This window comes from Microcaecilia unicolor, chromosome 3 (assembly GCF_901765095.1).
Source record: "Microcaecilia unicolor chromosome 3, aMicUni1.1, whole genome shotgun sequence".
In the NCBI taxonomy this organism is placed as follows: domain Eukaryota; kingdom Metazoa; phylum Chordata; class Amphibia; order Gymnophiona; family Siphonopidae; genus Microcaecilia; species Microcaecilia unicolor.
This window is the reverse complement of record NC_044033.1, coordinates 304,894,265-304,919,326: the sequence shown is the minus strand read 5'-3', so window position 1 is coordinate 304,919,326 and position 25,062 is coordinate 304,894,265. Positions and strand designations below refer to the sequence as shown.

The window sequence follows — 25,062 nt, the reverse complement described above, 5'->3', positions numbered from 1 at the left end:
CACGCTGACACCAACGCAGGCCCCCTTTTGCTGCAGCTTAGTAAAAGGACCCCATAGACTGTGGCATCGAGTGCCCTCTCTGACCACCGCGGCACTGTCTATGCAGAGCTGGGATGGTCTGGGGCAGAGTCAGGGCAGTCCAGGAAGTTATGCTGGTGCCCACTTAACGAACCGGGCAAGCAGGACCACTTAAATAGCAGTCCTGACGCTATCTGCGTAGATATGTGGGTACAGCACTGAACATCTGCCATACCCACATAACAGTTTGGTTACTGTTACTATTTAAATAAATGTTCACCACCGCCACCTGAATATTGGCCTGTCAGGATTTTCAAATAATTTGCAAAATTCCTCTTTTTATTTTTTATTTTTCTCTTCAGTGCTTTATCAGGGAGATGTGTCTGTAAGGTTACCATCACTAGAATATAGTGAAATGAAATCATGATGCAGCACTCCCTGGCTTAAAACATCTTGTCCCTTAGTTGTAAGAGCACCTATATCAACAATGACAGCGTGAAATGAACCAACGGATTCTCAACGCAATCACTAGGACCCAGCTGGCGAGTTGGATTATTAGGATTGCTGCAAAGAACGAGACCAATTTGCATATGCTGACACTAATGTATGCATATATATTAAATGAATATTCATCGTGGATATCCAGACTGGCTGGACTGTCCTTGAAAACTAAAAGCCCATTGTCCAGCTGCACTACCACAACCTGCACAATTTCAGCTCTTAAAATTGGTTCATAAGTGGCACAAGAAGTCTGTGAGGGTCAGAGAAGAGCATATTTAGAAACATGTGCCAGGGATATAGATAAAGCCCTTTAATAAAAAAAATTAGGGCCTCTTTTATTAACGATAGCCAAAGATCATTCTTAATGCATTCTCTTGGGTAACGTTATCACATCAAGGTTTTACTGAATGTACACCATTTTTTAAATTCCCTTTTTTTAAGAAAGGGGACAGGATTTGATATACCGCTTTTCTGTGGTTACAATCAAAGCGGTTTACATATTACATACAGGTACTTATTTTTGTACCTGGGGCAATGGAGGATTAAGTGACTTACTCAGAGTCACAAGGAGCTGCAATGGGAATTGAATCCAGTTGCCCTGGTTCTCAGGCTGCTGTACTAACCATTAGGCTACTCCTCCATTCCTATATAATCTTTAAAATCTTCAAGCAGCTGCAGCACAATAAGTCAGGGGATAACTGTGTCTGAAGAGAATCAAAGATGGCATTGCATGCCATGGCCCTTACTGGTGCTCATGGATCATGACAGACATTTTTCATAGAGTCAATTGGAGCCCAGGGCTCATCTACAATATCCTTTCTGCTCCCTTCTCGCCTAGTTGTTCCCAGGCTGGGGGAATAGGTGGAAGTGCTCCTTCTCTCCCAAAATGAGTCAGTGATTTACCTTACAAAGGAAAGAAACATAGAGGTAAGGGAAATGGTGAACATGTGTTTCAGTTTTTGGAGTTCTCTCCTACTAGTGGATTGGTATCTAGCCCACCAGTGAAAGTGATATCTGAAACAGCAATTTTTCTGTTAATCATGTGGAAAAGCTTTCCCAGAATGAACTGTGCATTATAATAGCATCCTGCATCTTGCCAATACTGGCAGAAGGCAACCAAACTGACTGTCATAGGTTAAGGAAACACTGCAGACTCACTGAAAGCACAAACCCCCTTCCCCAAAGTTGAAACAAATCACTGTACAAACATTAGGCCTCATGTTGACTGTCCATGACTTCCCAGCTCGGAACCAATCATTTTACACGTCAAAGTTATTTCTTTTACATACAGCAGGTAGCTAACATCAAATTGTCTAATGCCATCATCTACAGGAGAGACTCTATGCCAGACTTTGGTAAGCATATACAAAAAATCAGCAGAAAAAATAGGAGCAGACAGCCACACATAAAGATATTCCCAGGGGCCTCATTCTCCTGCAATGCACATCCAGGCCCTTAGCTTTTACTGGGTTATAAACCAATGACCCACACCACTGCTGGCATTAAAAACAAAGATCAGGTACTTTTGAAAAGGATATGAATGTATCAAAATCTTAATAGCTATCCTTCTAAGGAGATTAAAGGGACTTATAATATACAAGGAAGGCGTGGCACTAAACCGGAAGATTGCTTTCCCTTTGTTTACTACTATAAAAGTCTGCACAGAAAAAGAGAAAAAAAGAAGAAAAAGTTACAAGCATGACATATCAAAGTCAGAAACAAAAACTAGATGGTTTAAGGCAACAGTTAAACACACATACAAAGAAAACCATTACATATCAAAGAGCTTTCTTAGTAGCAGCCAATTTTGAAAATAAAATACATTTTGCACGTTGATTATTAGCTTTTGCCATCTCCCTCCTTGATGATCCTTGTAAAATATTCAGCAATTACTGTGGTTTTGAAAGGTTATATAGAGTGGAACTGTAGGATGGAATACAACTTTGCGAAGGACGTAGCTCTGTATGTATCCTTCAGGATTCTTCTCTTTTCCCTCCACAAAAGCCTCCTAAAATTTCAGAGTGGTAATGAAGGCTCTTTTGGCCAGTTCTAGCGTTTGAAATTGCATCTTACATTGTGGTATTTCTCACCTCTGTATCTTCCATGCAAAATGATCACTTTATGCACCAGAATGTTTCAGAATCGAGCAAAACAATTCTATCGCATCTTTGCAAAAAAGGTACACGTTCAGGTAAGTTATGCAAGCACAATGCAGAAAGCAAGGCTTGCAAGTCTGGCCAAAGACAGCACCCACCTGGCTTTTTTTTAGAAGCCAGCTTTGAAAGGAAGTGCGAAGAGGCTGGCAAAGAGAGAACTAAGGTTAGGGTTACTACCTCAGCCAGGGCAGGCTGATTCAGGCACTGAGAAGCAGTCCTAACTTTCTTAGGGATATAAGAATCACAACTTCACCCATAAAAAGGGACAAACTTAGAATGGGCTCAGGTACTTCAGGCTGAGCTGGGATGAGGTAGCAACCATAGCTGGATTAATACCTGGAGTTTTGATTGCATGATGTAAGGCCTAGGCTTACCCAAAATGTTTAAACAAAACAGTACTGAACTTAGTAGCTTCATTACATACCCCCTAGTGCTAATATTTTTGGAAAGAGTGAACAAGTGATTCACATCTACCAGTTCCACTCCACTCAGTATTTTATAGACCTCTGTCATATCAGCCATCTTTTCTCCAAGCTGAACAGCCCTAGCCACTTTAGCCACTCCTCATAGGGAAGTTGTCCCATCCCCTGTGCCAATAATATTGGAGAAGAAATCAGGTATAGGCAAGACTGCAAGCCATCACCACTCAAATAGGAATATGGCACAGTGGTGCTTAAGGTCACTGGCATTCCCCTGTGTATTAACTTCTTGTTTGACTTGCTAGACCTAATAATTTGCCTAGAAAAATAGAGCTTCTTAGGTTGCCTAAGTTGAGAAGAGCTTATTTATTGTAAACACATTAATACAGTTTTATATTTATTGTTATGATGACCTCATTGCTTTGTTTTTAGTATTCTAAGACTCCTGATCTAGGCTTTGGTACCGAAACATGCCCCTTGTGAAGTCCATATGCACCAATCATATGTTGCTTGGTCATTCCCACTAAAATTAGATTACCTATATGCTACAAGGAATGGTCAGGGGGTCCTCTCCATGCAAAAGCTTAGATTATCCATATACTACAAGGAATGGTCAAGGGTCCTCTCCCTGCAAAAGCTTAGATTATCCATATACTACAAGGAATGGTCAAGGGTCCTCTTCCTGCAAAAGCTTAGATTACATGTATACTACAAGAAATGCTCAGGTGGTAACTCCCTGCAAATGTTTAGATGCTCTCTCCAATGTTTCCAGTCTAGTCTGGCCCCAAGATGGCTGCACATTTGTGGTTTGGATGGAAATCGGAAAGTAGCTTCAGTGATCGGATACTTAGGGGCCCAATAACAGGAACAGTTATAGAACTGAACTCTAAGACACGCCTATTTGGAGCATATTCTATAAATAAAAGTATATGCTTACTTTTCTTTATAAAATCCTAGCATTACAGGCTATATAATCATGTGTGTTATTACTTGCAAGCAGTAATGCAAGTCATATGGCCGGTGTAAATGTTTTCCCAAATCGCAGTGTTCTATAATTTACACACATGTGTACCCTACCCATACAGCGGAAAAGCAAGAAGTAGGGTTGTAGAAGATTTCCAACAAAAGACGCTCATACAGGAACGTATGTTCAAATATTTATTGAAGCAACAGCTAAAGACCAAACAGCTAGGACCCAACACAAGAACGTGTTTCAGTGTAGTCGCCTGCCTCAGGGGTATAGAGAGTAACACAGTAATTTAGCATTAATATAAATATCAAATTTTAAAAAGCCAGATAAATACACCATATAGAACATATTCAAATGTGTATATGTATGTGATAACGCACAGGGAATATACGAATAAAAATTCTAAATTCCATATAAAATACTCGGAGACAATGACAAACATAGTGTATGATACATAAATCAATATATAAGTAATATAAAATGAGATTAGGCGAATTGATAAAATGAATAATGCATCACTGAGAGACCAGAACACTATTTGTGTGTGTGTGTATCTTTCAAAAGTGAAAATAAAAAGGGATCTTATGCCTATAAAAAGAACTTATATATATGCCTGAAAGGACAAATAAACCTACAAATTGTAACAGGAGTGCAAAAAGAGATTCATATAAGTAGTGCTACAAAATGGTTCTGCTCATCAATGAAGAGTGGAATAGCAGCCCGGTGTGCTTGTACTGGAAAATTAAACAAACTGCACGTGCAGAAGAAGTGAATTTAAAGGGTTGTGAGAATAGGCGGTCGGTGGCCCAACTGTTTGGGGAGGCTAAAGGAGGCGGGGTTAGTGGTGGGGCCAGGGATGGAGCTTAAATCCATAATTGTCTGATAACACACAGAAAAATAAAAAAATAAAAAGTCACAATTGATACCTTTTATTAAATTTAGATATTAGATATGTATCATATGTCAAAGAATAAAGTGGTTGCTCAAAGCATATTCTAAGCACAATCGCTCAACTGCAAAACACTATGCACAACTTTGTGCAAAAACACACTCAGAACCTTACTGTATCATAAATATTACACTGGGCAGAACTTAATACACCAATATACCACCCATACGGAAAATGCAGACCGTCAAAAATATGAAACAAGGGATCATAATATCATGATATGTGCAGAGCCACAAAACACCCTAATTCATGTTTAATGTGGGATAAAATGCCATAAATAAGTAAATAAATAAATATAAACTTTTAATGTTGAGCACCTAATTCTCAAAGTGGACATATTCCAAACACTATAATGAAAATAAAATGATCTTTTTTACCTTTGTTGTCTGGTGACTTTGTTTTTCTGATCATGCTGGGCTGGAACCCATTGTGTTCAAGTCTCATCAATGGAAGGAGAAATTTCTTCTAAAAAGGCTGTCAGAGAATCTGGATCCAGAAAGTGTTTTGTGTGATTATTATGAGTGATGCGCATACGCACACAGTAAAAGAGACCAAAACCTGCACTGATTTAGTATTATTATTATTAGCATTTGTATAGCGCTACCAGATGCACGCAGCGCTGATTTCTTTCAGTTTAGGACAGAAAGCAAGTAACTGCTTTCTGATTTTAACCGTGTTTTTACTCAATCAGGGAGAAATTGAAGCATGTTACCTTTGTATTGAACTGGAGATCTTATGCAAGCCTCTTTCATTATTTCAACCGCTTAGGCATATATCGCAGCACTTTGAAAATCACAGGCCTCCGATACTTATCACGTAGCCCCTGTGAGCTGGCATGTGGTTGGCCCGTTCAATTTCAAAGTCTTTTTCGAATTGTAAGCCCAGGAGTGAAGGAAGTAAATTTTCCAAGAAATTCACCATATTTTGACATTCAACACTTTCAGGTAATCTGAGGAGATGGATATTGTTTCTCCTACTGTGATTATTTTTTCCATCCTGTAGTTCTCTCTCAAGTAACGAAATGCGTTTGCATTGCCTTTGAAGTGTTTAAACATTTTCTTCTGTTACAACTTGCTTAGTCTCTAACACTCCTATTTTGGTCTTAAACTGTGTCATCTCCGTTTTAATCACGGCAATGTTCTCCTTCACCCCCCGCTGAGCCCGCCCTCAGCTCCCCAACCTTCCCGCAGTGGCCGCCCGGTGCCCGGCGTTTAAACCTTTTTAAGTTGCAGCGACAGCTCACCTCCGCTCCAGCCTTTCCCTTCTCGCTTCTCACTCAGTGTCCCGCCCTCACGGAAACAGGAAATACCTCATCAGAGGAAGGCGGGACACTGAGCGAGAAGCGAGAAGCGAAAAGCTGGAGCAGAGGTGAGCTGTCACTGCAACTTAAAATGGTTTAAACACCAGACGGCCACTGCAGGAAGGTCGGGGAGTTGACGGCGGGCTCAGCGGGGGGTGGGCGGCGGCGGAAAAGGCGAGGAAAGGTCACAGCTTGGCTGGGGAGGCTTAGCCGCCCCAAGCCTCTTATACGGGGTGCCTATGGTTGTGAGCCTCATTGAGAACTGCCCGAGTCCAGTCACTCATCCCTAAATGTACGAGATCATCAGACTTAAAAAAAAAAAATCGATAGCACAATGAGCTAAAATGGAAAATTAAAAAAATAAAAATATATAAGTGGCAAAAATAAATGGCAATGAGATACCGGATTCCATGGAAATATCAACGCAGGTGGAGAAAATGGGTAGAATGCCATCTGTTGCAATTGTACATGTGTTGGTAGTTCAAGAGGTAAACTTTGCTACTTTGTTTTACAGTTGTATTTGAAACAGAACAATGAAAAATCATATGGCATTCTATCATCAAGGTACAGTAAAGTCTCGATTATCCAACCTAAACGGAACTGACCCATTGTCGGATAAATGAAAAAAGTGGGATAATACAGAAAACAAAGGCAATAAAAGTGCTGTTTTGTGGTAAATGTAGGGTCCTAGGTTCAGAAAATAGAGAAGCTGTGCGACATTACTGGGGGTCTGTTGGATATGTTGGATGGTCGGATCAGTGAAGGTCGGATAATCGAAACTGTACTGTACTACACCTACAGTGCAATAGTTATGAATAGACAAGTTATCTTAATGGTACATGTCAAATAAATATGTGAACAAAAAAGCTTGATGATATGTGTCAAGTAAATAAAATAAAGAACATATGAAGACTAACAGACAATGGAATTGTGACCCAAGAAGACTCAAAAATCAGAGTATCAAGTGGATGGAAGAGTGAACTCCCAAAGAACCCATGCAGTCTTTTTCATTCAATGTGAACAAACATCTTTCACAAATTTTTCATCTTTTGCTCATGAGCCAGTGCAGTATTTAACGAGCTCAGCATCTATCCAAATGCCACATACCAACATCCTCACGTTTTTGGCAGTAAGGTGCCTCTTCAAATACATTATATAACAGAATTAAAGGACTATTTTTCTGCTATTGTTTTTATTCTTGCTATTATTTTATTTGTTTTTTATGACACACTAGTAACTTACCTGTATGAATTTTACATAGAGCTGCTACTTTGGATTTTGTTGTTTAAACCTTGGGAGCTGTTAAGTTTGCACCAATGTTTTGAAGTTGCATATCAGAAGGGTAGATCATTAGGGGACATTCTGTCTTATAAATGGGTGGACTATAAGGATGTTAATATATCTGTGGCAATTGTCAGGGGTGTCAAAGCACTATTGTGGGGACAACATAGTCATTATCTAAGTATCAAAAATCTTTACAATCTAGATTTGCCACAATGTGTCACTCTAAAGGTGTCATTTATAAGATAATGGGTCCGCCTGTCTGAAGTGCACTGCGCCCACTAAAACTGCTCCAGGGACCTGCATATTGCTGTCATGGACCTGAGTATGACATCTAAGGCTGGCATAGAGGCTGGCACGACATATTTTTAAAGATGTTTTTTGAGGGTGGGAGAGGGTTAGTGACCACTGGGGGAGTAACGGGAGGTCATCCCCGATTCTCTCCGGTGGTCATCCGGTCATTTCGGGCACCTTTTTATGCCTTAGTTGTAAGAAAAACAGGTCTGGGTGAAAACCTCCAAGTGTTTGTCAGGGACGTCCTTGTTTTTTTCGATTATGGGTCAAGGACGTCCAAGTGTTAGGCACGCCCAAGACCCACCTTTGCTACATCTCCGACACGCCCCCTTGAACTTTGGCCATCCTTGTGACGGAGTGCAGTTGGGGATGTCCTAAATCGGGTCCCTAGAAGGACGCCCATCTTTCGATTTATGTCGAAAAATGAACGCCCTTCTCTTTTAAAAATAAGCCCAATGGTCTCCAACATTAAATGGACAGTGATTGATAAAATAGAAATGGGGTAGCAGGGAGGTAACAGCAAGACATTATTGAATTTGAAAGAACAAAGGTGGATTTTCTAATTGGGTACTGTGTTCCCGGGAGGGCTGAACTTAGAAATCAATTGTTCCTAACTTTAAAAACAATAAAATGTTTTAAAACAATTCACTGCCTAATCGGGAGCCAATGCAAATTCTATGCATATAGCGAGGGTACCCAAAAAGCGCCCAAGCTGCTGCATTTTGAGTGACCTGCAAGGCTTTGAGAAATCAACCACACAAACCTAACAGCAAAACATTGCAACAATCAAAGCAAGAGATAACTGTGCTCTGAATAATCATCTGAAAGTTCAAAAAAGTGAGAAGCTCATGCAAACATCTGATCAGTTTTAATTAAGAAAATACCTAATAATTTTCTGAACTTGTATTTTCATAGTCAAACCAGAATCCAGCATTATCCCTAAGTTCCTGTTATGATTCTGCTAAGAAAGGCAGGGGAATGACTGGGACTCGCTTCTGATTGGCCTTTTAGGGATTGAGCTGATGTCTGAGGCAGCAGACGTCAGAGGTCAGATCTATTTAAGCCTACCTCTCCCTTCAGCCTATGCTTTAGCGTTTGATCCCGATCAGCTGAAGCCTGTTACCCTCTCCCCGTCTGTGCTAGTAGCACACCGTGCTTTCTTGGGAGTTGTTTTCTCCTTTCATTGCTCATAGCTTCTCTGTGTGCTGGTTGTTCCCAGCGTAAGCTTGTTTGTTTCCCTAGCTAAGCTGCTTCCCTTGCTTCCCTGCACCTGTGGGTGCTCTTTCTGCTCAGTCTCTGTGTGCTACTGAGTTCTGGTAGGAACATTGTTTGTGTTTTTCCTTTGTTAGCTTTAACCTTTGACTACAGTGTAAGCCCTGCTTCTTCCTGAAATGAGTGTTGTTAGCAGCCCTTCCCTTTAGCCTGCTTTAACTCTTTGTCTGCTGTGGTTGTCTCCTGAGTCCTGTAAACATTGCTCCTTATCTGTCAGGTGCATGTAAAGGCAGCTTTCCCTGTTTGCTTGCTTTTCCCTTTGTCTCTAGTGTCTGTTATTTCACTCTGTGGCACAGCCTTGTGCACTCGTGTGTGGTTTCCCTTGACCCTTGAGTACTGAGTGGCACAATCCTGTGTATTCTTATAAGTGGTTTCCCTTAACCCTTGAGTGCTGTGTAGCACAGCCTTGTGTATTCCTATAGGTGGCTTCCCTTTTCCCTTGGGTGCTGTGTGGCACAGCCTAGTGTATTTGTGTGCTATATGGTACAGCCTACAGTGTTCCTGTGGAGCTTCGCTCCTATAGAGTTGTGTCCCAGTTTGTTCTTGGCTTTCTCTTTCCCTGGTCGTAGCCTGTATCTGCTAGCTTCTTGTCTGTCACCCTTCCCTTGTGTCTCTAGCTAGAGTTGTGTGCGTTGCATGAGCTCCAGTCCCTCCTGGGACCCCTCATTCTTTTTCCCTTCCCTAGCGTGTGACTCGGTTCCAGAACGGCTGTGAGGCCCGTACGCTTGGACTCTGTATGAGTGGGTTGCCGTTCAGCCATGAGGCCCACCTGTGTGGTCTATCTCCCTTTTCTGCTAGTGCTGGTTGAGTGTCCTGAGTGTGCGGGGCTTTGTGGATGTGGTTTTGCATAGCGCCTGTTTGGTCCACCCTAGGCCTTGGCCAAGATCCTTCCTAAGCCTCGGCCTAGGCTCAAGGGCTCATGAATGGATTAATAGTTCCTCACATTTTGTACAATTGGAATTGTAACATTATCGATAATAAACTCCGCAGGAATTCCTTCCAAGAACTAGATAAAATTAAAATCTGTCTCTTAACCATATTTAATTGGAGATGATTACCCCACAACCACTGATACTGATAAACGGCATTAAAATAGAGAGTGAGCGATTTAAACGTCTCCTGTACTGGATCTCACACTTCAACTAAAAATTGAATATCATCAACGTAAAGTTTAAATTTCATTATAATGATTTTGCATTTATACAGGACCAAGCCCTGATGCAGCATACCAAAACATGGACCATGTTGGCAAGGGTCCTTAAAGGGTTCAGCAAATCATTTGAAACAAGCTAAGTAACTTAGGGGGTCTTTTACTAGGGCATGCTCACGTTTTTAGCGTGTGCTAAACATTAGCGATGCCATTGGCGTCTCTAATGTTTAGTGCGCACCTATTTTTAGCATGCACTAAAAATATGAGCGCACCTTAGTAAAAGACCCCATTAGGGAGTCACTGCTGAGGTCTGAACTGGGATACCCTGAGAAAAAAGTGTCTTAAGGTGTTGGGTTGTTGAAAGCTATGATTACTATTTACCCCCACCATTACTAAACACAGGACTGATAACGTGACTTTGGATTTTAACAGCATCAGCCAATGTACAATATATCAGCAGGTCAATGTACTGATAATATTTGTCTCTATCCATCTGAAAACAGATGAAAGATACACACACAAATAGTGTTCTGGTCTCTCAGTGATCCATTATTCATTTTATCAATTTGCCTTATCATCAACTCATTTTAGATTGCTTATACGTTGGTTTATGTATCATACATTATTTTTGTCTTCATCTCTACCTGAGTACTTTATATGGAATTTAGAAGTTTTAATAGAATTTATATTCATATGTGTTATCACATATATATAGACAAAAACAAATGTGTTGAGTTTTCTGAAATGGCTAATATATTCTGTTTGAAGGGGCATATCTTCAAGGTGATGCTCTGCTAGTCACCATCAGACTCAAGCCTCACTGAGGAACTACAGCGCCCTCTCTTCCTCAGGGTTTGCATGGCTCATCCAGTGCTTTGGATCCTAAGTACTCTCAAATGGAACAAAGAAAAATCAGTGTTGCATTATCAACTGAGATGATTTACCCATTTCCCAAAACCTAGACCTCAGGATTGTCCCTGCCTGACCATGGTCATGCAAAATATATTAGCACTAATGCAGAAGGGAGCTGCTGGCTCACCAGAAAACAGTACTGCAAAGCAGCTTGTGAGGAGAAAGCAATGGCGCTACTGCAAGGTGGAAGGCCCTGCACTATTACAGCTTCCCTTAAGGGGAGAGTTTTCATGCATTTAGCATTCTAATGGAGGGGCCTGCTGATAAACCACTCAGAATGCAAATTAGGACAGAGCAGCTTGTGGTGATTCCTGTGAGTTAACAGGGCAAAAGGAAAGCTGGGTGCTTACACCAGCAGCATGATCAACCCTCTATTTATGGTCCCACTGTGACTCCTTAAAGATCAGACACTTCTTTTCCATTCCAATTGTGATTATCATCATTATTATTATCCTGGTTTTTATTTTTCTTTCATTTTGGCCTAGAAGTTTCCTCCTCTACTGTGCTACAGCACAACTAAAAGGGTTTCTCCCCTATTTGCTAATGCCCCTGCCTTCCCCACCTCACCATTCCAAGGACATTCCTTAGTAGAGAATGACACAGGGACAAAGTTTGTCCCCATCTCCGTGGGTTCTGTCCCTATCCCCATCCCCGCCCTGTCCCCATGGGCTCTGTCCTCATCTGCAAAAGCCTCAAACAATTATGATTTTATATTTAAATCTTTTTATTAAAGTATAAAAAGGAACAATATGCTGTGCAACTACTGTGTATAAATTACAAATAGAAAACCAATAATAACAGGGAGCAACTATAATAAGCCTCCTCACTATCATCCTCTACCCTTCCAAACCCAACAACAGCTGATTTCTACTACCCTGAGGAATCCTAATCCACCCTGTTAAAATGTCCAGGGGTACAAAATACAACCCGTTCTGTATGCCCTAGAGGGGAGAAATATGCCCTCTGAAGCACTGTTATGATTTTTTAATCTGTGGATGAATAAGAAGTCATCAACAATCTCAGGATTCAGTCTAGTTCTCCTGTCTTCCACAGTCCTTCCTGCAATAGGAGATGTCTTCTTAGAAGATGTGCTGGTAGCAGGATCCCACATACAAACTTTGCTAGTTGTGGCCAGCATGTATGCTTGTTTTACCAAAAAACCAAAATATCGTTATCTGCATTACTCACACATAAATAACAGCTCAGTTCATTAACAGGCTTCAAAGTAGAAAATGACACTGGGACAAAGTTTGTCTCCACCCCCGCCCCATCCCCGGCCCCACAAGCTCTGTCCCCATCCCCCATTCCTGCGGTTAATACGGGTCCCCATCCCATTCTCTAGTCCTTAAAAAGAAGCTACAGACCTCGCTCCCTCTAGATTCTGACAGGTGTGTATCTCAAGTCTGCCCACTAAATGTCGTTTTTCATTTGCTAAGGTTCCTTTTCACACCAGATGCTGTGAACTCTCCCTCTGTAACAAGTTGCTTACAGTTAAGCACCAATTACGCAAGTTCTAGAATGATACAGTCATGCCTGTAAATGCTAGCTGAGTGCTGAAGTTACAGAATACTGCTTAGCTCCAACTCGCTCAGTAAGGAAATAGAAGGGGCATGCACAGGAGTAGCATGAAAACTTTTCATATTTACAAGTGGAACTAACAAAATATTATAAGTTATGATCTAAGGTGCCCCATCTAAGCATGTGCATGTACGCCTGCCATTGATATGGGTGCGATTAAATGGAAGCACACGAATAGTATTCTAACACAGAATCTGGGCGCCCGGATGTCAGTGCTTATCGTGCTCCATCTTGGCACCAAACCTTTGGTATCCACTACAGAATTGCCCCCACAACCTCTGGATCATAGTAGTAACATAGTAAATGACGGCAGATAAAGACCTGTACGGTCCATCCAGTCTACCCAATAAGATACACTCATTTTGAATGGTATGTAATCCATATGTATACCTGAGTTTGATTTGTCCTTACCATTCTCAGAGCACAGACCATAGAAGTCTGCCCAGCACTCTTCCTGTACTAAAAGTTCTGAAGCTAATGTCGAAGCCCCTTAAAATTTACACTCCAGCCCATCCATATCTATTTAGTCACGATCAGAGCATAGACCATAGAAGTCTGCCCAGCATTGGTTTTGCTTCCCAATTACTGGCGTCGCCACCCTAAGCTAGCCAGGGAATCAAATTCAGATTTCAAGAATGGCAGTACACAGCACCACCGCTGAGCCAACAGCCCAGCCCGTTCTGTCTCTTTCTATAGCAGGGATATGACAGAGCATCCATGCGTCTTTATGACTGCATTTATTTTATCATGCTGAAATGAACTTATCCGGAACTAACTACTGGGCAGGCACTATACTGTGTAATTTTCTAGTTCTCTCACTATATAGAGCAGCAGTGATTCTACAAATCAAGAAACAACTGACTGTAATTCACACATTCTCAATCAGGTTGTGAACACTGCCTGTTCAGAATCAATCATCAATGACTGTCATCCTTTCCACAATAATCCCTCCTGCTACTCTCTCATATTATACAACAGCACTGAGGAGCTTACTAGAGAATGACATAGGGATGGGGACACACAGTTAATCATGGGGACGGGGACAGGGACAGGGCCCAAGGGGACAAGCTTTGTCCCATGTCATTCTTTAAAAGCTTGAAACTAGCCTTAAACAGGATGTTCCAACTAGAAGGAACAGCATCTATAAAATGCTAGTATCAATATGTAAAACTTAGCACATCTTAAACTGGCAACTGAATTCAATGATAAAAAAGCTGCAGAAGCTGCTTTTGGATTTCAATGAAGCACTGTTAAATTATATCATTACTGTCTTGTCTGCCTTTGATGTGGCAACAAGAGCCTTGTCTGCTGATCACACTCCTATCATCTGCAATGTCCTGGAAAGGCCAAATCAGAGAAGCTCGCATCTCGGAGAAAAAATGCATGGTTGGTGCCGAGAAGAGTGCTTTGGTTTCTCAGACCATGGCATGATTTTCCAAGAGCTACTGAGTGGTGATGGTGTCCATCTGTCAAGGAAGGGACAGAATGTCTTCAGCAACAGACTGGCTAAAATACTAAAGAGGGCTTTAAACTAAAATTGATGGGGATGGGTAAAAAAAGGCCACAAAGTCCTAATTAACCCCAAGGAAGGTAGGACATCAAATGCCCCTACAGAAGAAAAAAAAAGAGTAACATCTGGAGAGCCTTGTATACTAATGCCCGCAGTATGGGAAACAAACTTCAAGATCCAGAGGCTACAATGATGGAAGCAGACTTGGATTTAGTGGCGGTCACAGTGATGTGGTTCACGGAGAACCATGACTGCGATATTGCTATACTTGGCTATAATCTATTCAGGAAAGCCAGAGTAAGAAAAAAGGGTGGAGGAGTGGCATTATATACTAAGAATGATATCAAAGTGACAGAACTGCAGGACACGTGGGGTACGGAAGAAGTACTGTGGATTAAACAGAACGAGGGAAAGGAAAATGTATCTATATCAGGTCACCCTCACAGTCAGAGGAAATGGACAGGGACTTAATTGAAGACATCCACAAGATAGCTAGGAAAGGGGTAGTACTACCAATTGGCATCTTCAATATGCTGGATGTTGATTGGGGTGTCCCTGCTGTGGGGTCATCTAGAAGCAAAGAGATCTTGGATTCCCTACAGGAAGAACTGTTTCAGCAGTGGGTAACGGAACCGATGTGGGATGGAGCTATTCTGAACCTGGTGCTTGCGAATGGAGAGAACATTTCTGATGTCAAGTGGGAGACCATTTGGCATCTAGGAATCATCGAGTGGTGTGGTTCAATGTTAAAACAGGGGAGAGGGCTTATTTGAGATTGAAGGTCCTGGATTTCAAAGGAACTAACTTTGCAGAGATGGGGGAATTTCTCAAGGAACAGTTAGTAGGATGGGAACAGCTGAAGGATGTAGAACAGCAATGGACAAGACTGAAAGCTATATTAAAGGCAACTAACCCTTATGTTAGAAAATTACATAAAAGGAAAGGAAGACCGCTCTGGTACTCGAATGTAGTAGCTGAAAAGATAAGGGAAAGGAGGTTAGCCTTTGCATGTTATAAGACGACTCAGAAAGATGAAGACAGGAACGAATACCTGAATAAGCGAAGAGAAGCTGGAAAAGCTATCAGGAAAGCGGTGGCAAATGGAAGAAACGACAGCTAATACGGTAAAATTGGGGGATAAGACCTTTTCCAGATATGTAAGTGACAAAAGGAAGTGCCATAATAGCATTGTGAGGCTCAAAGCTGAGGGAAAGAAATATGTGAAAGAGGATAAGGATAAAGCTGAACTGCTTAACAATTATTTCTGCTCTGTGTTCACAGATGAAAGGCCAGGGGTAGGGCTGCAGAAAACAAAGGCTAAAGGGGATGGATGTATGGTAGACCAAGACCCATTTACGGAGGACTGTGTTCATGAGGAGCTAGCTAAACTAAAAGTAGATAGAGCAATGGGGCCTGATAGGATACACCCAAGGGTGCTCAAGGAACTCAGAGAAGTTCTGGTGGCACTGACTGACCTCTTCAATGCTTCCTTAGAAATTGGAGTGGTACTGGAGGACTAGAGAAGGGCGAATGTGGTTCCTTTGCACAAGAGTGGAACTAAGGAGGAGGTTGGGAATTACAGACCTGTCAGTCTGACCTCGGTGGTGAGTAAGCTAATGGAAACATTACTAAAGCAGAGGACTGTGAGATTTCTCGAACTGAATGGAATGCAGTACCCGAGACAGCATGGCTTCACTAATGGCAGGTTGTGTCAGACAAATCTGACTGACTTCTTCGACTGGGTGACCAAACAGTTGGACGTGGGAGGGGCAATGATGTGGTATACTTGGATTTCAGCAAAGTCTTTGATACGGTTCCACACAGGCGACTGATAAATAAATTGAGTGCCCTCGGTATGGGACCTAGAGTAACTGATTGGGTTAAAAATTGGTTGAATGGAAGGTGACAGAGGGTTGTGGTAAATTGAGCTTGCTCTAAAGAAAAGGATGTTGTCAGTGGAGTACCGCAGGGTCGGTCCTTGGGCCGGCACTTTTTAATGTCTTTGTGAGCGATATTGCAGAAGAGCTGTCTGGTAAGGTTTGTCTCTTTGAAGATGATACCAAACTCTGCAACAGGGTGGACACCCTGTAGGGTGTGAATGACATGAGGAAGGACCTAGCAAAGCTGGAATGAATGGACTGATATTTGGCAACTAAAATTTAATCCCAAAAAATGCAGGGTCATGCATTTGGGTTGCAAGAATCCGAGGGAACAGTACAGTATAGGGGATGAAGTGCTTCAGTTTAAGAAGGAAGAACAGGGCTTAGAGGTGATTGTGTCTGATAACCTTAAATTTTCCAAACAGGTAGAAAAAGCAACGGTCAAAGCCAGAAGGATGCTTGGGTGCATAAAAAGAGGGATGACCAGCAGGAAAAAGGAGGTGATCATGCCATTGTATAAGTCTCTGGTGAGGCCCCATTTAGAGTACTGTGTGCAGTTCTGGAGACCGCACCTATGAAAAGATATGAACAGGATGAAGTCTACTACTACTACTACTATTTAGCATTTCTATAGCGCTACAAGGCGTACGCAGCGCTGCACAAACATAGAAGAAAGACAGTCCCTGCTCAAAGAGCTTACAATCTAATAGACAAAAAATAAAGTAAGCAAATCAAATATGTGTACAGGAAGGAGGAGAGGAGGGTAGGTGGAGGCGAGTGGTTACAAGTGGTTACGAGTAGATTTAAAGGTGGTCAAGGATGGGGCAAGACGTAGGGGCTCAGGAAGTTTATTCCAGGCGTAGGGTGCAGCGAGACAGAAGGCACAAAGTCTGGAGTTGGCAGTAGTGGAGAAGGGAACAGATAAGAAGGATTTATCCATGGAGCAGAGTGCACGGGAAGGGGTGTAGGGAAGGACGAGTGTGGAGAGATACTGGGGAGCAGCAGAGTGAGTACATTTATAGGTTAGTAGAAGAAGTTTGAACAGGATGTGAAAACGGATAGGGAGCCAGTGAAGCGACTTGAGGAGAGGGGGAGAGGGGTAGTATGAGTAAAGCGACCCTGGTGGAAGACGAGATAGGCAGCAGAGTTTTGAACCGTTTGGAGAGGGGAGAGGTGACTAAGTGGGAGGCCAGCAAGAAGCAGATTGCAGTAGTCTAAACGAGAGGTGACAAGGGTGTGGATGAGGGTTTTGGTAGAGTGCTCGGAAAGAAAGGGGCGGATTTTACGGATGTTGTAAAGAAAGAAACAACAGGTCTTGGCAATCTGCTGGATATGAGCAGAGAAGGAGAGAGAAGAGTCAAAGATGACCCCAAGGTTTCGAGCTGAGGAGACAGGGAGAATGAGAGAGCCATCAACAGAAACAGAAACAGAAAACGGGGGGAGTGGGGAGGTGGGTTTGGGGGGGAAAATGAGAAGCTCGGTTTTGGTCATGTTTAATTTCAGGTGGCATTGAGACATCCAGACAGCAATGTCAGACAAGCACGCTGAAACTTTGGTTTGGATGCAAGGTGAGATATCAGGGGTAGAAAGGTAGATTTGGGAGTCATCAGCATAGAGATGGTAGGAAAAGCCATGGGATGAGATTAATGAACCAAGGGAAGAAGTGTAGATAGAAAAGAGGAGGGGACCAAGAACAGAACCCTGAGGTACGCCGACAGGCAGAGGGATAGAAGTAGAAGAGGATCCACCAGAGTGAACACTGAAGGTGCGGAGGGAGAGGTAGGAAGAGAACCAGGAAAGGTCAGAGCCCTGGAATCCAAGTAAGGACAGGGTATCGAGGAGTATGCTGTGATCGACAGTGTCAAAAGCAGCGGAAAGATCAAGAAGAATGAGGATGGAATAGAGACCTCTGGATTTAGCCAGTAATAGGTCATTGGAGACTTTAGTAAGCGCAGTTTCGGTTGAGTGGAGAGGGCGAAAACCAGACTGTAGTGTGTCAAGAATAGCATGTGAGGAGAGAAAATCAAGACAGCGGTGGTGAACAGCACGCTCAAGTAATTTGGAGAGAAAAGGGAGGAGGGAGATGGGTCGGTAATTAGAGGGACAAGTAGGGTCGAGTGAAGGCTTCTTAAGGAGAGGTGTGACCACAGCATGTTTAAAGGCAGTAGGGACAGTTGCAGTGGAAAGTGAGATGTTGAGAATGAGACAGATAAAAGGAATAAGAGCAGGTGAGATGGCATTAAGAAGGTGGGTGGGAATGGGATCAGAGGAACAGGTGGTACATTTTGAGGAAGAAAGGAGAAGTGTAGTTTCCTCAATAGTAACTTCAGGAAAGGAGGAAAGGGAATGAGGGGAAGGAGAGAGAGGGGAACAGACTAGTGGAGGGAGAGGTGGTGAGGTAGAGAAAGCAAGGTTTATCTTTTGAACCTTGTTGTGAAAGAATTCAGCAAGGGTCTGAGGAGATAATGAAGGGGGAGTTGGGGGAGGGGGCACCTTGAGGAGAGAGTTCAATGTGGTGAAGAGAAGTCGAGGATTAGAGCCAAGAGAGTTGGTCAGTTGGATATAATAATCCTGTTTGGCACGTAACAGAGCAGATTGGAAGGAGGTCAGCATGAACTTAAAGTGTAAGAAATCAGCAAGGGCCCGAGATTTCCGCCAGAGGCGTTCGGCGGAGCGGGTACAGGAACGTAGGTAACGGATATTAGAAGTCAGCCAAGGTTGGGGTTTTGTACGCCTTACAGGGCGGGTCATCAAAGGTGCAAGAGTGTCTAAGGCAGAGGATAGAGTATTGTTGTAGGAAGAAACAGCCTCGTTGACAGACGTGGATGGTGCCACAGTAGAGAGGAGGTTTGAAACTTGGGAGGATAGAGATGAAGGGTCAATATCGTGAAGATTCCTAGATAAATTAGATAAGATAGGACGGGACTGGGAGGGAGGCGATTTAAGTGTGAAAGTTATAAGATGGTGGTCAGAGGAGGGAAGATCAGAGGCAAGGAAACTAGAGGGTGAACAGTTGGAGGAGAAGATGAGATCAAGACAGTGACCATTTTGATGAGTGGGGGAGGTGGAGCATAGTTGGAGATTAAAGGAGGACGTTAAAGCGAGTAACTTGGAAATATAAGAGTTGGAAGGATCATTAGCAGGAATATTAAAGTCACCAAGGATGAGAGAGGGGGAGGAAGGATCATGGAAGAAGGCAAGCCAGGCGTCAAAGTCACTGAGAAAGGATGAAAGGGACTTATCAGGGGGACGATAAATGACCGCTATTCGAAGAGGCAGAGGAGAGAAAAGGCGGATAGAGTGGACTTCAAAGGAGGAAAAACAGTGAGATTGAGGTGGAAGAAGGGGTTGAAATCTGGAGGAGGGAGAGAGAAGTAGTCCAACACTGCCCCCACGGCCAGCAGGGCGAGGAGTATGTGAAAATAGATAACCGCCATGGCACAGGGCTGCAACTGAAGCAGAGTCATCAGGGCAGAGCCAGGTTTCTGTTATGGCGAGCAGATGGAGGTGACGCGAGATAAAGAGGTCCTGGATATAGGCGAGTTTGTTACAGATAGAGCGGGCATTCCATAGGGCGCAAGAGAAGGGCAGAGAAGAGGAGGGGAGTAGAGAAACAGAGATGAGGTTAGAGAGGTCGCGGTGAGATCTGTAGAGTTGGGATAATAGTTGGTGAGGGGGGCCAGGATTGGGATTGATGTCACCGGCTGAGAGTAAGAGAAAGAGTAAAAGAGAGCGGAGGAGAGTAGGAGAGGTGTGGCCACGAAGGCGTTGAAGGCGAGAGGTATTTAGGTGGAATGGGGAAGGCAAAATGGATGGAAGAAAGAGGCGGAGATTAAAAGCCAAGAGGGAGGAAGAGGGTAGGAGAGAAGGTGAGGTGATGAAGTCGATGGATGGGCAGTGAGTTCCTGTAGCGTAGAGAGGTAGGGGGTGAGGGAACAGATTAGGAAGGGACAGGGCTAGGAAGAGAATGTGAATAGGGGCCATAAATGACTGAGGTACTTTAGCAACTAGATGTAAAGAGAAGAATGCACCTAGAGCGGCACCTAGAGCGGAGGTCCTGAGTGGATCGGAGTGGACCTGGGTGTCACCCCGGAGAAGGCTGTAAGGATATGCAGATGAGCTGCAAGTCCTCCACAGCACCTGAAAGGCAGTCGGTGGTAGAGCTGGGCACCTCTCAGCTGAGGAAAGGCTTACCAGGGGTTAGGCCGAAGCCAGCATTCCTCCCCTGAGGGTCGCCTGATCCTAGCCAAAAAGCACCTGGAAACTCTGTGCACTTGGAGCGAAGGCCCTGGGAAGATCGGGGTGGAACTGGAGTCACCCCGGATACAGCTGTGAGGAAATGCAGAAGGGCTGCAAGTCCTCCACAGCACCTGGTGGGAGCGCTGGGCACCTAGAGCGGAGGCCCTGAGTGGATCGGAGTGGACCTGGGTGTCACCCCGGAGAAGGCTGTAAGGATATGCAGATGAGCTGCAAGTCCTCCACAGCACCTGAAAGGCAGCCGGTGGTAGAGCTGGGCACCTCTCAGCTGAGGAAAGGCTTACCAGGGGTTAGGCCGAAGCCAGCATTCCTCCCCCTGAGGGTCGCCTGATTGATTGGTTCAATTTTTACTGACATCTATTACGTCACGTTCACGCAAGTATTTCCATCAGCTGTTTGTACGTGAACGCTGAGGTGCCATTTTGGAATATTCAGTGCCTTCAATTTAAGTATGTCTGTCCGTGGGGTGACTTTTTCTGTGCGCTCCAAAGAATATTCTTCTAGCTATTGCAGGTTCATGATATATCCTGTTTGTTTCAAACTTTCAGCATAACGAGAGAGCACTCCGTTCCTGACAAAGCCGTGTCTTTAGGTGAAACGGTGGTCCCCGTTGAATGTACAATGAAGAGTGCTTGATTCAAGTGAAAGCTAAGTGCTATCCTCTTTTTTGTAATGCTGATTTGTTTAAGAGGCTTAAAAGTACAGCCCCTAAGAAAGAATTCACTTTAATTTGTGAAGAATAATTTTCCTTGGTCCTATAATTTTGAGGCTTAAAGATTTAGCCCGGGGTTTGTGGAGTTTTTTGCCCAATGATAGAACCGCTGCGTGAGTTACATATTGAATACTACATAACCGCGCACTAAACCTCTGGTATTTTATCAGTGGTTTCTGAGGGCTTTTTCTCCACTTTACCAAGTGAGCATGAATGATTTTTGTTCTAGAGCCATTGTGTCTGGTATTATTTAGTAGTATCCCAAGAAACACTACTCACACCTATATACATACCCCCAATATTCAGCGCTATTTAACCGGTCAGCAATGGCCACTGACCACTTAAATAGCCTGATCTAGCCAGTTAGTGTTGATGGTCAATGCTGAGTTAAGCAGTTAAACAGTACTGCATGAACTTAACCAGTTAGCACTGAATATCTGTTAACCGGCTTAAGTTCCAGTGGCCAAAAATGAAACCAGAAATTCAATGCCGATTTCTGGATAACGTACAGCATTGAATTTCCAGGTTCAGCACTGGCAGTGGGCTTTAACTGCGCAGCCTGCCAGTGGCTGAATATCAACCCCACGGTGCCCACCCATATTAGCTCTGGGCCCACCCAAAATATCATGTCTGGCTACGCCACTGGTTCCTGATGCCTCAGCCGGAGGAGGGGAAAGCACATCATCTCTGTAGGCTCCCCCTGCCCCCCCCAAGGGACATTTCTAAAGTCAGAAAAAGCCCACTGCAGTGTGTGCAGACAAAACTGACAGCCATACTGAGCTGCTGGTTCCTGCACACAAAGCAGTACTTCCTGGAGGGCATTCCAGGCCACATCTCAGGTAGGCACGGGCCTGACACGCTGCCTGAACATGACTCCTGCACTGGCCCAGGCTCTCTAGGGGGGAGGGGGGCTAATTAAAGGAAATCCCCTTAATAACAGGGAAATCCCCCAACCACAGCTAGGTAGGAAATTTCCCTTTTCAGGGCTGCTCTGCTCTGTTTTCTTTTTCCTTAAAGAGACAGGCACAGCACAAAAGCCATATTCCCTCGCTCGGTTGGCCACAGAGGTGGTGTAGAGCTACTACTCTCACTCTCCTTAGACTTCAATCTCTTCTTTCACCAGTCTCAATACATTTCTTCCTTTGAAGTCCACGCCATCCGTCTATTCACTGCTCTACATCTCTGAGTAGCAGTCATTTATCGACCCCCTGATAAGTCCCTTTCTTCCTTTTTCACAGACTTTGACTCCTGGCTTGCCTTCTTTCTTGAATCTTCATCTTTTTCCTTTATTCTTGGGGATTTTAGCATTCATGTTAATGATCCTTCTGACTCATGCTTCTCAGTTTCTCACTTTAACATTCTCTCTCTCCATCTTCAACTGTGCTCCACTACCCCTACTCACCAGGCTGGTCACTGTCTTGACCTCATCTTCTTCTCCAACTGCTCACTCTCCAGTTTTGATGCATCTGACTTTGATTGGTCCACCTTCTGGGTTGACTCCATGTGCCCCACTAAGTCAGCAGCGATATCCCAATCCTCATACTTTATCTTCCACAGAGCCTACTGGACCCCTGCTCGAGTAGCAAGAATCACTAAGAATCTCCACATCAAATGCTGGTCATGTCAGGAAAGAGATGGATCTCTAGCGCATATGGTCTTCTTCTGTAAAAACGTCAGAGCGTACTGGAGCCTTATTTGGACAAAAATGTGTCTCATTTTTCACTTGCCTGCATCCGTCACGCTCTCATATGAGGTTGTGATTCTGCGAGCCTCTTGTCCTGCTATCTCTCTTCTAGAGTCAGATAAGAAGTTGTTTAATATCCTGTTAGCAGTTGCTTTACACTTAATTGTATCAAACTGGAAAAATAATGTGCATCTCAATTATAATGGGGACAACCAAACAGGTTGAATGGGCAAGAAGGGTGGGGGGATGGGGACTCATACCACACATGAGAGATCCCACAGGACCAAGCTAGCACCTCATCTAGAGGCACTAAGGAGTGTGACTGGAAGCTGCAGAACCAAGCTCCGAGCTCAACCACATACCAGAGACTGTGATTTTGGAGCGGCCGTAAGGCTCAACCATGCTGTATAGCCATGGACAAAAGAGCGGAGAGCTTGGCCAGGGACTGAGCACCACAGCACAACCTACCACCTGCTGGAAGGTAGAGAAAAATACTAAATTTTTCCAAAGAGCACCACACATTATAGCCGGTGATGTCACTGGTTGAATTCAGATTTCTCTACCTCCATCTGCTGGTGGGAAAGGATAACACTTGCTGGTTCAGAACAGTGTAAGCTGACACTAAGAAAAGGCAGAAATTGCATGTGTGATGGGAAGAAGCATACTGGTGGGTTTATACTACCATCTACCTGAACAAGATAAAAGTCAGGCAGTGAAATACTAAGCAGAAATTAGAAAGGCTAATAAATTAGGTAATAATAATGTGAGATTTCAATTACCCCAGTACTGATGGGAGTGAACATATCATTTATACATTCTATGCAAGGAAGTTTCAAGACGCCTAGCTATAATGGACTGTTTCATGAAGCAGTTGGTCTGGAACCAACTAGAGGGGAAGTACTTTAGATCTAGTCCATACTGATACACAGGACCTGCTGCAAGAGGTAATGGTGGTGGGATTGCTTGGCAATAGAGATCACTTTGCAATTAAATTTGTCATCACTAGAAGACAACAATAAAAAAAACTTATTAATGTAGAACTTAATTTTAAATAGGGAGAATATGATAGATTAGAAACAAAATACCTAAAAATAACAGTCCCCAGAGTCGAATGTTTGCATAAGATGTGGATATATATATTTTTTAAAGACCATTTGGAAGCCCAGATAAAACAGTCCATGTATTAGAAAGGTTGAAAGAAGGCCACATAGAGGGGCATAATCGAACGCAAACGCCCATATGTAAGAACGTCCATCTCAGAGAATGGGACGTGAAGGGGTGGGCCGAATCGTATTTTCAAAAAAGATGGACGTTTATCTTTAGTCTCGAAAATACGGTTTGTGCCAGGCAAATGCATTGGATGTGGGCGGTTTTGAGATGTGGGCGTTTGTTTGAGCTGGGCGTTTTTGTTTTTCAGCGATAATCGAAACCGAACCGTCCCAGCTCAAAAACGACCAAATCCAAGGGAGGGGCCAGAATTCATAGTGCACTGGTCCCCCTCACATACCAGGACACCAACTGGGCACCCTAGGGGGCACTTTTAAAAAATAGGAAAAAACATTAAATTACCTCCCAGGTGCATAGCTCTTTTACCTTGGGTGCTGAGACCCCCAAATCCCCCCCAAAACCCACTCCCCACAACTCAACACCATTACCATAGCACTTAATGGTGAAGGGGGGCACCTACATGTGGGTTCAGTGGGTGTTTTTTTTTTTGGGGGGGGGGGGTTAGAGGGCTCCCATTTACCACCACAAGTGGTACAGGTAGGGGGGGATGGGCCTGGGTCCGCCTGCCTGAAGTGCACTGCATTACCCACTAAAACTGCTCCAGGGACAGGACTTGTTGCTGCTGTATAACCTTGGCACAGCAGTTCACACTGTAAGACTAATCTCGCTGAAAACATCCTTTATTTCAATAACCGTGTTTACTCACAGTTAACTGCAGATCAGAGGTTGTGCCCCACTGGCAACAAGTCTCCATGGTACTAAGATTAGCAGTAGGTCAGAGCTGGCAGAATGGTGTACAATGTCCTCTTTCAGCAACATTCAAGGTAAGAACTAAGTTCTGTAACGTGGCTAACACACGAAAGGGATCTAAAATGGACTTACAAAAATGGCCACTACCTCGTGGACTACCGGAAACAAAACAGGGCACACTCTGACCCAGTAAGCAGAGGGAAAAGCACCATGGGAGAAGAGCCTACCAACTACCAACATCG

The 25,062-nt window shown here is 43.6% G+C and overlaps 1 protein-coding gene across 1 annotated transcript in view; it reads right to left on the bottom strand.

The window, feature by feature from the left end:
• Positions 1–25,062, bottom strand: part of SCN8A (sodium voltage-gated channel alpha subunit 8) — a 359,538-nt gene that overhangs the window by 274,565 nt on the left and 59,911 nt on the right. Inside the window, exon 3 of the mRNA XM_030194998.1 lies at positions 2,058–2,176. Coding sequence (XP_030050858.1) covers positions 2,058–2,176 — 119 coding nt within the window. The remainder of the gene's footprint in view (positions 1–2,057; positions 2,177–25,062) is intronic.